We start from the raw sequence: 12559 nt of genomic DNA, 5'->3' as shown, positions 1-12559 counted from the left end.
CATAAAAGAATACACACTGTATGGTTCCATTTCCATAAAGTTTTAGAAGAGGCAAAATGAAGTGATACCATGAAGGATGGGTGTTGATCAAAGGGGAGCATGAGGCAAATTTTCTAGAATGATGGAAATGTTCTCTATTTTGAATGAGGTGGTTATACAGTTATGCACATTAATGAAAATTACTGAATTGTATAATTAAGATTTGTACATTTCAAAGTATGTAAATTTTACCTCAATAAAAGCAATTATGAGTAAATCCTGTACATTTTTTTTGAGACAGGTCTCATTGTGTTGCTCAGGCTGGAGTGCAGTGGTGCAATCTAGGCTCACTGCAAATCTCTGTCTCTCGGGCTCAAGCAATCCTCCCACTTCAGCCTCCCAAGTAGCTAGGACTACAGGCATGTGCCACCATTCCCAGTTAATTTTTGTATTTTTTGCAGAGATAGAGTTTCACCATGTTGCCCAGGCTGGACTCCTGGGCTCAAGCAATTCACCCACCTCAGTCTCCCAAAATGCTAGGATTACAAGCATGAGCCACCACACCCAGCCAATCCTGTACTCTAAAATCATGCTTATGAGATTATGAATAATTGCCAAATTTTAAATCCAGTAAGTTTTATAAGTCATACTTTAAAGATTATGAATAATTGCCAAATTTTAAATCCAGTAAGTTTTATAAGTCGTACTTTAACTACTAATAGAAGTATTTTTTAAAATTTAATTATGTCCCCAAAGGTCTGAAATTCTGTGAATCCACACAATTTCAAACTGTTTCTGTACTGATATAGTACTCTCATTTTCAGATTTTGATATGGTGATTTTTGTGAACTATGATGAGCAAAACACATATATGTACATATCACTTATTCAGCTCTCTTAACTTCCTGTCTAACATCATGTATTCACCTGAAAAACTCATGACTTGTTTTCTGAAAATTATCTGAAACTGTCAATGTTTTTAGAAATTTGATATTTAAATCTTTCTTAAACCTTAATTTGATCTTCAAAATACATTATCTTTTAAAATTTTAATATTTAAAAGTACACCTATTTATTCCCACTTCCAGACATAGCCATATTTCACCTTCCACCACCCCGCTTCTGCCTTCTTCAAGACAAGCTTCATTGTACGTTCATTCCTCTGAAAGACTACTATCACTTAGTTGGGTTTAACTGGTTTATCTATGAGTGAGCCTGAGTCTATTTATCTCAACATACCTTCTCTAGGTTATAGCTAGAAGAAAAAAAAAAATTCCTAAAACCCATTTTAGAAAAGAGAGAACAGATCTGTGCTTCATATGATGCAACTAGCTCTACATGGCTGGCTAGTTTCACATGATCTGGAAATTCCTACTCAACAAACATGTAAATCCCTTACATGCAAACAAAACATGGATGTATTTAGTCATCAAATATAAACTCCTGAAGAAAAAATTCCTAATGCTACATGCAGACAAGAAGAATAAATTTGCTGGAGATTATTATTTTCCTCTTAGAACATAATGAATTGCTTTACATGGTAATTATATACTCTCATTTAATCCTTACCTTCTTTCAGAGCTTTATCCATATTATGAGAAATTACTACCCTTCTAGACTGAGCTGACTCATGTGAGTTTCCATACACAGGACTCTGAAATGAAAGGAAAAAAATACAAAGCAGATTACTGAATGAATAAATCACATATAAAAACAAAATCAAAGGTATGAAATGCCATCTAAACAAGCATTAAGATAAGACTTAACAAATAACTGCAGTTTTTCCACAAAAGTAAATAAATGCTTAAGGTTAAAATTTTTTGGAAGAAAAATTAAGGAAGGATTTTCCCTACCTGATACCCAAACAGTATAATGACTGTATAGGAATAAATAAATCAACACAATGGTAGGGAGTAAACAAACTGATGTAGCTATATATGTGCAAATTAAGAACATAATTTTCTTAAGAAGAATTTGAAATTAATGATAAAAACCACACACTACTCGGTAAATGCTGTTGGAATAATTTGATATTCACATGGGAATAAAAGGTTACGGTCTTACATTTTGTATATAAATAACTCCAAAAAGATTAAACAGCTAAACATGCTTTAAGCTAAAAAAGAATTAAGAGGAAATAAGGGAGCAGCTTTTTATGATCTTGGAATGGAAAAGGCTTCTCTAAAATAAAACACAAAATCCAAGTGGTATGAAGGGGAAAAAAAATGACAAATCTGACTACCTAAAATACAAAATTCTTGTTTCACAAAAGATAATGCAAACAAAATATAAATGATAGACTAGGAGACAATATCTGTAACATATGTAACAAAGAACTATTATTAAATATATAGAGACTCCAAAAATAAGAAAAATAACTCAAAAGAAAACCAAAGAAGTTGAAAGGGAAATCATAAAAGATAAACAAATGACCAATAAATGTATGACAAAAAAATGCAATCCCCTTTTTTATTGGAGGAATGCAAATTAGAGCAATGAGATACCATCAGACTGCCAAAGCAGCAGAAAGGACTCACCTATCTAATGTTGACAAGGACACAGGGAAACAGTTGTTTTCATATATTGTTGGGGAAATATCTATTTCTACAAGCTTTTAAGAAGGCAACTGAGCCACATATATCAAAATTTTAAAGGACTTTTTGAGTCTCACATGTTGCCCAGGCTGGAGTACTGTGGTGCTCACTGCAACCACTCAGCTCACTGCAACCTCCGCCTCCCAGGTTCAAGCGATTCTCCTGCCTCAGCCTCCAGAGTAGCTGGGACTTCAGGCGCACGACACCACACCCAGCTAATTTTTTATTTCTAGTAGAGATGGGCTTTCGCCATGTTGGACAGGCTGATCTCGAACTCCTGACCTCATGTGATCACCTGCCTTGGCCTCCCAAAGTGCTGGGATTATAGGCGTGAGCCACCGCACCCGGCCTAAAGGACTTTTTATTCTGCAATGCCACTCCTAGGACTCTGCCCAACAGAAATACAAAAAAGTACATGTATAAGAAATTTTACTACTATATTAATTATAGGGGCAAAAAAATTGGAAGTAACGCAAGTTTTTATATATACGTCAACAGTCAAAGAGTTAAATAAATTATTGGTATACCATTAAAAAGAATGCTTTAGGGATACATATATACCTTCATGGAAAGTCTTCTATGATGGGAAAATGTTTGCAAGCACAAACACTTTTAAAAGTGGTTTCCTCTAGGCAGAGGTATAGAATTTTTAAGTCTATGCGTGTCTGTATAACAGCAAGTGATGTTGAAAAAATAATAACTGTATAAAGATACTGCTTTGGGCTGGGTGCAGTGGCTCACGCTTATAATCCTAGCACGTTGCGAGGCCAAGGCTGGCGGATCATTTGAGGTCAGGAGTTTGAGTCCAGCCTGGCCAACACAGTGAGACCCCATCTCTACTAAAAATACAAAAATTAGCTGGGCATGGTGGCGGGCGCCTGTAATCCCAGCTACTCGGCAGGCTGAGGCATGAGAATAGCTTGAACCAGGAGATGCAGGTTGCAGTGAGTTGAGATCTCACCACTGCACTCCAGCCTGAGAGAGCAAGACTCTGTCTGGGAGAAAAAAAAAAAAAAAGATACTGCTTGGCGGCATTGTTTTTCTTAAAGGAGAGACTATAGAATGAAAACCCCACTATCTGGCTAGTGAGACTACATTAAAAAGAGGATTTTTTCACTTGATCACATATCACCGTAATCAAAAGCATGTACAATGTAATTGGGGTCTACCTACTGGTTTGAAAGGAAAAAAAGAAAAAAAATTGCAGAACATTTTTTTTTCACGTGAGAAATATTACAAGTTCTTGACCAGCAGTGCCACATGACTTGGAGAGCTAAAAGGCTAATGTTACTGTCACCCTCATCCTACAAACAAGTGTGGAGAACCACTTCATTCTCAAGCAGAGGCCAGACCAGCACAGATGCAATCAATCCCACAGCCCCAGGCCACCCAACTGGGAGTGGAGAATTTCCAGTCCTTGATTAGTCTCATGCTATCTACGATCAAGTGCCAAGGATGTCATCATTGTTCATGCTTACTGTTATTAAAAACACTCATGCTATCTACGATCAAGTGCCAAGGATGTCATCCCTGTTCATACTTACTGTTATTAAAAACAAACAAAAGTCTCCTGGTGACCTTATAAAAAAAGAAGAAAAAAGCCATAGATTCAAGATTTCTTAGTGGAATTTTTTTTTAAAACCTTAAGATGTACATGTTGCACCCAAGAAAGAAAAGACATTCCTTTATGCTCAAATTAACATATAGCATTCAACATTTTCCCCAGGAATTTTTTAAAAATCTTAATCATAATTATATATAGACAAAGACATTTAATGCATAAAAGAAAATCATGTGACCTTTTAAAACTATTTTCTAGTTTCTGGGTAGCTCTCTATGAAATTAAATAAATGATCTAGATTTTATTGAAATTTTAACATTTTTCATTTAGTTCACAGAAGAAAAAAAATTGAAGAAATGAGGACTTTTCAAATTCTACTGCTTTTAAAACATCAGGCAGATATTTAAACAACTTACGAATTTTGGGGGTAATATTTAATGGAGTTAAACGCTTTCAGAGGTCTACACTGCTAAATAATTTTAATCACAACTTCTCAAAGCTTTGGCAAATAGTTAAATGAACAATACTGATCAAATGATAAAACCAAAGCCAATAAACTTATTGAAGAAGTTCCTGGCCAGGTGCGGTGGCTCACGCCTATAATCCCAGCACTTCGGGAGGCAGAGGCAGGTGGATCACTTGAGGTCAGGAGTTAGCGGCCAGCCTGGCTAACATGGTGAAACCCCATCTAAAATTTAAAAAATTAGCTGGGCTTGGTGGCAGGCACCTGTAGTCCCAGCTACTCAGGAGGCTGAGGAAGGAGGTCTGACTGAGCCCAGGAGATGCAGGCTGCGGTGACCCATGACTGTACCACTGCACTCCAGCCTGGGCAACATAGCAAGACACTGTCTCCAAAAAAAAAAAAAAAAAAAAAGGAGTTGTTCTTCAATTTGAGTTCTTAAAATGGAAACTGCCTATAACGGCTGGGTATGAATATGACTGACAGTACATGCATATCTGAAGCATATTCTTTGGATATGTGTCTATCTTTTTAGCTTCCTTCAAAACTTTTAATTTTTTATTCTTATTTTTTATCTTCCTAGTTACGGATCTACTCCTCTTGCCAAGTGTCTGTATATTTCTTTTATCTCACTACTTCATACTTACATGTAACATACAAACATGTTTGTCACTACTGACTACATCTGAATAAGGCCTTTCGTCTATTTAATGATAAAATGGTGGTTTCTCTAAGAGCTAGGGGAAGGGGGAAATGGTGAGTTAATGTTTAACGGGTATAGAGTTTCAGTTTGGGGGGTTTTTTGTTTGTTTTTTGATAGGGTCTCACTCTGTCACCCAGGCTGGAGTACTGTGGTGCAATCTCGGCTCACTGCAGCCTCCACCTCCTGGCTCAAGCAACCCTTCCACCTCAGCCTCCTGAGTAGCTAGAACTACAAGTGTGTGTCCCGCTATGTTTTAAGTTTTTTGTAAAGATGGGAGTTTCCCCATGTTGCCCAGGTTGGTCTTGAACTCCCAGCCTCAAGCGATCCTCCCACCTAGGCCTCCCAAAGTGCTGGGATTATAGGCATGAGTCACCGTGCCTAGCAGAGTCTCAGTTTTACAAGATGAAAAGAGTTATGGAGATAGATGGTGGCAATGGTTGCACAACATTATAAATGCATTTAGTATCACTGAACTGTATACTCAAAAATGGTTCAGATAGCAAATTTTATAAGTATTTTACCATAATAAAAACCAAATTGCAGGGGAGATGGGTTTATGAGAATAATGTTTCCTATTTTAGCTCTATTTAAGCAAAACCCCTGCCTATTATTCTTTCAGTCTGATTTTCCAATCTGGTTCTGAAGTTCCCACACCCTACCCACTAGGAATCACTGGCCCTTACTAGAAAGAAAACAGTTCTTTGTTCCTATCCCATCCCCATAGCCTGATGGAGAATCTGTAAGCCAGGAGAACAGGAAAGAGAAAAAAACACCTCATGGGCCAAAAATAACTGGGTTACTATGTGCAGTGTTATGATACATATTGGTTTTCATCCAGGGTTCCTGGCTCCTAACTGCTACAGCCCTTGTTCCAGTCTTTTGTTATAATGTTGGGTGTGTCGGGCCTGGGGGCAGGCCTCTTGACCTTTTTTCTGCCCTTCTTCTACTTTCAGGGGCCCCTGCCTCTCTGACTGTGGGTCTCAGGACCCTCCCATCAGAGATCCCACCCTATACTCTAGAGGAAGGAAAGCTCCAGAGGACAGGGCTCAGTGAGCTTCGGGACAGCTGAACATGTGAAGTTCCTGGAGGGTGGTGCCCAGGGAGGGCATGAAAGCTCTGCACCCCTCCCCCATACCTCACCATAGCATTTCTTCATCTGTATCCTTTGCAATATCTTTTACAATAAACCAGTAAATGTTAAGTAAGCATTTCCCTGAGTTCTGTGAGCTGCTCCAGCAAATTAACTGAAGCCAATGGGGGCTCATGGGCACCCCAAATTGAAGCTGGTTGGCCAGAAGTTCCAGCAGCCCAGACTTACAGACTGATGTTGGGGGTCGGGGGTTGAGGGCTCTTGGGGACTGAGCCTGGCTTAACCTATGGGCTCTGACACTGTCTCCAGGTAGACGGTGCTGGAACAATTAGAGGACACCCAGCTGGTGTCCGCTGCTTGGTGTGTGGGGAAAAAACCCCACACATTTGGTCACAAAAATCTTCTATGTTTATGTTTGTTGTGGTATGAAAGTAGAGGAAAAAGTTTTCTGTACACATTCTGCATGGAAATTCCTTTTTACGGATTTAATATTTATGAAGCCAGAATCTCCTCATGTCTGAATGAGTAGCCACTACATACTCTATTTCTTCCAGGTCAAAAGGGTAGAATCCACTAATCATTTTCCCCAAGATGCAATTTCAGAAAAAAAGAGAAAGAAGCTAATGAAAATTCAACAAATTTAAAACATGAATAAATTCCTGTGGCTCCAAAGATAATCAAGCAATAATTGTCTTCATTCTCCTATTTATAGGTTTGAAAAAAAGAAACTTCACAAGGCAGATTTCCCCAAAGACTTATTCTATTATGCTAGCATAGGCTTCAGGTAAAGACAACCTCTTCCTGACAATCACCTTCCTAAAATGACTGTTTTAGGAAAGATGAAAGAAAAATACGTGTACTTTGCCCACTGTCACAAAGGATAACTGATAGTCTTCAGTATCCTAGTCCAGAAACGAGGACCGGGTACTCTACTCTTGCTTTAAGTTTTCAGTATCCATATCACAATATTAACTCATAAAAGCTCTTGGTGAACCAGACCACTGTCCTGTAAAAAAAATACACCTTATTTTTTATTTAAATAAAATAAGTGAAAAAAAACACACAAAAAACTGAAATAACAAAAAAAAGGAAAGCAAAGAATAAAAAGACTTAAAAAAAACCACAACAAAAATAAAATAAAGTTTGTCTTCATTTTAAGATTTAAACCTATTTGAAAACAACGTATCAAGATCATTTTTAATCACCCAGTGAGTTTTTCTGCAGAGAGAGAAAATGTTAAGAACATTTTCAGAGTATTTTTCTAAAGACAGAGCAAAACTTGAAAGCTTTTCTTTTTTTTCTTTTTGAAACGGAGTCTCGCTCTGTTGCCAGGCTGGAATGCAGCGGTGCGATCTCGGCTCACTGCAAGCTCCGCGTCCTGGGTTCAAGCAATTCTCCTGCCTCGGCCTCCCAAGTAGCTGGGATTACAGGCGCCCACCACCACGCCGGGCTAATTTTTTGTATATTTAGTAGAGACGGAGTTTCACCATGTTGGCCAGGATGGTCTCGATCTCCTGACTTTGTGATCCGTCCGCCTCGGCCTCCCAAAGTGCTGGGATTACAGGCACAAGCCACCACACCTGGCCTAATTTTTTTTTTCCAACAACAAAAAAAATGGAAGTCATGAATTTTGGATGATATCTCCAACTAATTCAACGTTATTACAAACTCTGCAGGCTGCCACCGTTTGGGCTAACCTTCGAGCCATGTTCAAGCCATGGGCATCTAGTCTGTGATGGCTGCTCTTAAAAAGCTCTTAGCAGAGCACCCACCAGACAGTATCACAAATACAACTCAACCAGTAAGACACAGCATAACAGAACACATAATTCTTGAAGTATTTTTGCCTTTGAGGATATGCTTTACAGAGAGGAAAGTGCACACTCCCTGGAGATGTTTTGCTGTGATGTAAAGCATTTAAGTATCCAAACAAAACCTGGTTTGACAGTTTCCTGAGTTGTGCTTTTATTGTGCTGAATCATGAACTAAAGAATATCTTACTTTCCTTATCAAAAAAAAAACCAGAAAATTGTTAACATGATACTGAGAGGTTATCATTTAGGGAGATTGTATTAATAGAAAACAGTGGATTTGTGCCCTTTTTTTCCCTCTTAGTCAAGCACAATTTCTACTTTAGATACAGGAAGGAGCAACTATTCTTTAAAATTCAACCTACAAGTTTTCTCATATTACTGTTTTTCTAAATTTCAAAGATGCTATAATTTCTTTTTAAACTGTTATTTCCAATTACATAAACAGCAGAGATACATTCTCTATTATAGATGTAAGGAATTAAACTGACCCATAATGATGATCCAGATGATCACTAACAACATTTTGGTACATTTCCTTCTTGTCAGTGATTCCAACACTTCCTATGTAACCTTGGGCAAGTTACTTTTCCATACCTCACTTTCCTCCTATGTAAAATAGAGATAACAATAGTACCTACCTCACAAAATTGATATGAGCATTAATTAACACACACCAAGTACCATAACAATGTCTGACAACAATAAATTACTGGTAACTTTTTCATTTGTATACTTTTTAAAAGAAATTGGGATCATGGTATATATACAACTTTGTATCTGGCTTTTTACACTCAGTATTTTATCATGCATATCTTTTATAATAATAAAAGACTCAGGCAATGTTTTGAATAGTTTATACCATAATTTATTCTCTTATTCTATATTTGTCTCCACCTCTTTTTTCTATTTTAAATAAAAAATGTTGCCACTGTTAACTACTGGTACCACCAAAAATGTTCTAAAACATACTAAAAACGTCTATAAAATATATAGGTGGAGTTGGACTCTGACTTAATTCAAAAGATTAAATGCCTCAAGAATTTTCTTTTGCTTCACAGGGGAGTCTTTTTTTTTCCAGTCAGGGTCTCACTCTGTTGCCCAGGCTGGATGGAGTGCAGTGGCACAGTCACGGCTCACTACAGCCTCAAACTCCTGGGTACTATAAGAGATTGGTCAGGGTGGTGGGAAAAGTTATAAAAAGTTATAGGGAAAGATGCAAACCTTCTTGGAAGGCCAAGAGGTTTTGCAAAACTTCGGGAGAGAATAAAGCTGAAGGCAGCTAATTCTCTTACCCTGAGGCAGAGGGTGAGAATTAGGTGCAAGTGAATGTAGGGGAGTTTATCTAGATAAATTTATTTACTTATGTTGCCCGAAAACCGACCTTAGATCATCCTCACACAAGACTGCTCCCTGCAAGAGGGGACAACAATGTTAATTACCCACAGATTGTGTTGGCTCCAGGCCTTTGTCATTAAATCTGTACTGAATATATACAAGCGGCTCTGGTTTATCAGGACTGCACTCTCTCTTTGCCCCTAGTGCCAGCAGTACCCTAGCCACACTCATGCAAAATAACTGCATCTGCAAATTCCTTTCACCTGTTGCTCAGCCAGGGTCTGCAGGACAGACTCAGCAGGGCTCAAGCAATCCTCCCACCTCAACCTCCCAAACAGCTGTGACTACAGGTGTGTACACCAATCCCAGCTAATTTTTTATTTTTATTTTCTTTGTAGACACAGGGGTCTCACTATGTTGCCCAGGCTGGTCTTGAACTTACGTCCTCAAGCAATCCTCCCACCTTGGTTTCACAAAATGTTGGGATTATAGTTGTGAGCCACTGCAACCGGACAAAAGGGGAGTCTTCTATCAGCTGAGAAGAAACTGAAGGAACAAAGGAGAGAATGGGGTGGGAGGTGAGGTACTCTGAGCTTTTCTGGCCTCGAAGCACAAATTATGAATAGGTGAGCTGGAAAAATCCCTTTTCAGCCTCTTTGGCCAACCCTAAACCATGTCCCTTGAAAGCCCAGGTCCTCTGAGCAGGGCACCTCCAGAAGGAGAACTGAGTAATGAACAAGAGAGGCAGTGTGAAGGCACAGGTCAGGGCCTTCTATCCCCGAGGGGTACTCAGTAAGACCAACACAGCTTCCAAAAGCTTACATCTGTATCCTGGTTTTACCTCACATGAACATAGAGAAAGATGAATGGGAGATTAGATCAGAAGCTTCTGTAGCTTATTATACCATGTCTCAAAGTATGTTTTGTGTCCAGGCCAAAGGCCAACCATGCCTACATGCATCAAATGTATGATTCAGGTTCTGTTGATACTTCCATAATGAAAGACAATTATCTATTAAGATAGATCCAGAGACTACATCCTATGAAGGGATATGAAACCATTAGATCTTTTCTCTGAACAAATACGAAATTAAAATGGGCTTCATGCTGGGGCATAATACCCTTGTTATTACTATGACAAAGGCATTATTACATCACATTAGAGTGGCAAAAGCACTCAGTTAAAACTCAGAATAAATGAGGCTACAGTTGATTATTCCCCATTAACTTGCTGGGCTATAATGAACATGTCCACCTCTCTGAGAGTCACGTCAATGTAAAATAATAATGTCTGCACTATTTAAATTAATGAATTATTATGCATTTGAAGAAGGATAATATGCACGTAAAAGTGCTTTAACAATTATAAAGCAGTTCAGAGATACAGGTTACTATTATGGTTCCAAAAGTCATAGTCTAAACTTTTTAACAATGTTAATTTCCTTTCCGAAAAATGATTACAGTTATTTTACATGGGATTGATGTTATGACCTCTCATGCCGTCATATTTTACTTTCATAGCAGATTCCTTTCATAATGTTTCCTGGTGATTAACCTGCTTTCTAAAAGAAAAATAAGTATTAACACAAAGGCAAAATCTTTATTAACTGATCAATAGAAGTAGATTTTGAGGTCGGTTAATAATACTTAGGTTGTTTTTGGGCACGGTGGCTCACGCCTGTAATCCCAGCACCTTGAGAGGCCAAGGTGGGCAGATCATGAGGTCAGGAGGTCGAGACCATCCTGGCTAACAGGTGAAACCCCGTTTCTACTAAAAATACAAAAAAATCAGCCAGGCATGGTGGCAGGCATCTGTAGTCCCAGCTACTCGGGAGGCTGAGGCAGGAGAATGGTGTGAACCCAGGAGGCAGAGCTTACAGTGAGCCGAGATTGCGCCACTGCACTCCAGCCTGGGCGACAGAGCCACACTCTGTCTAATAATAATAATAATAATAATAATAATGATAACAACACTTAAGTTGTTTTTCCATTCAATTGGAAGAATTAGATTCATGGGGAGAAAAAAGAGCTTTATCTCTAATTTCTAAGATTCAAATCCAAAGATCTTTACAAAACACACTCCATTTGATTACAAGATAAATTTAAGTATATTTCAAATCAGACAAACACTTGAAAATTGAAATCAGAACATATACTTGAAAATACGCAGACAGCGGTTTGACTAAATTGGCAAGTAGAGAACAAATAGAGGCTAGAAAAAAATAATGAAGAAAAGCAAACTGGCTTAGAAAAAGATAACTGAAAACTCTGACAATAATTTTTGCATTCCTAAAAAAGTTTGTATGATGAAAAAATTCTATAACTATTTTACCACTGGCTTCTATTGTAATTTTGAGTTCATAAGGGAAATCATAGGTTTCTATGATATGAATCATGTTTCCATCAATTTATTCAATCATCTAACATTTACTGAGGACTCACCCTGTGTGCCTGGCACTTAGCCGGGTACTGGAGAGGGAACAGTAAATAAATTATGTTCTCTGTACTCACAGAGCTTCATTAATTCTTCTTTTTTTTTTTTTAGACCAAGTCTCACTCTGTCACCCAGGCTGGAGTGCAGTGGCGCCATCTTGGCTCACTGCAACCTCCGCCTTCCAGGTTCAAGTGATTCTCCTGCCTCAGCCTCCCAAATAGCTGGGACTACAGGCATGTGCCACCATGCCCAGCTAATTTTTGTATTTTTAGTAGAGACGGGGTTTCACCATGTTGGCCAGGCAGGTCTCGAACTCCTGACCTCAGGTGATCCACCCACCTCAGCCTCCAAAAGCGCTAGCATAACAGGTGTGAGTCACCACACCCAGCCTTGGCTTCATTTATTTTTGATGGAAACTCACAAAATCAGGTAGCTAATGAGCCATACCACCATGGAAGCCTGGGCTTAGGAATTCTAATATTCTTCCTATTCTGGCATGCTCTCTACCTTTCACTTTCTAGCCCAGGTCATAAAAGATAAATTACTCAAGTACACAATCAATCTAAGAGAATTTTGAAGTTCATACATA

At 38.5% G+C, this 12559-nt stretch overlaps 1 protein-coding gene across 12 annotated transcripts in view; it reads right to left on the bottom strand.

The window, feature by feature from the left end:
- SNX25 (sorting nexin 25) overlaps positions 1 to 12559 on the bottom strand; it is a 157419-nt gene that overhangs the window by 121372 nt on the left and 23488 nt on the right. For 11 of the 12 annotated variants that reach the window (XM_063637662.1, XM_055276559.2, XM_063637661.1 and 8 more), the window contains exon 2: positions 1549 to 1633. In XM_063637662.1, the coding sequence (XP_063493732.1) occupies positions 1549 to 1633 (85 nt within the window). Of the gene's footprint in view, positions 1 to 1548; positions 1634 to 8689; positions 8709 to 12559 lie in introns of those variants that run through there. The other variant, XM_063637660.1, reaches the window with a different exon arrangement.

This window comes from Symphalangus syndactylus, chromosome 4, assembly GCF_028878055.3.
Source record: "Symphalangus syndactylus isolate Jambi chromosome 4, NHGRI_mSymSyn1-v2.1_pri, whole genome shotgun sequence".
Classification (NCBI taxonomy): Eukaryota; Metazoa; Chordata; class Mammalia; order Primates; family Hylobatidae; genus Symphalangus; species Symphalangus syndactylus.
Note: the sequence above shows the minus strand (reverse complement) of the source record. Positions and strands in the feature narration are given on the sequence as shown.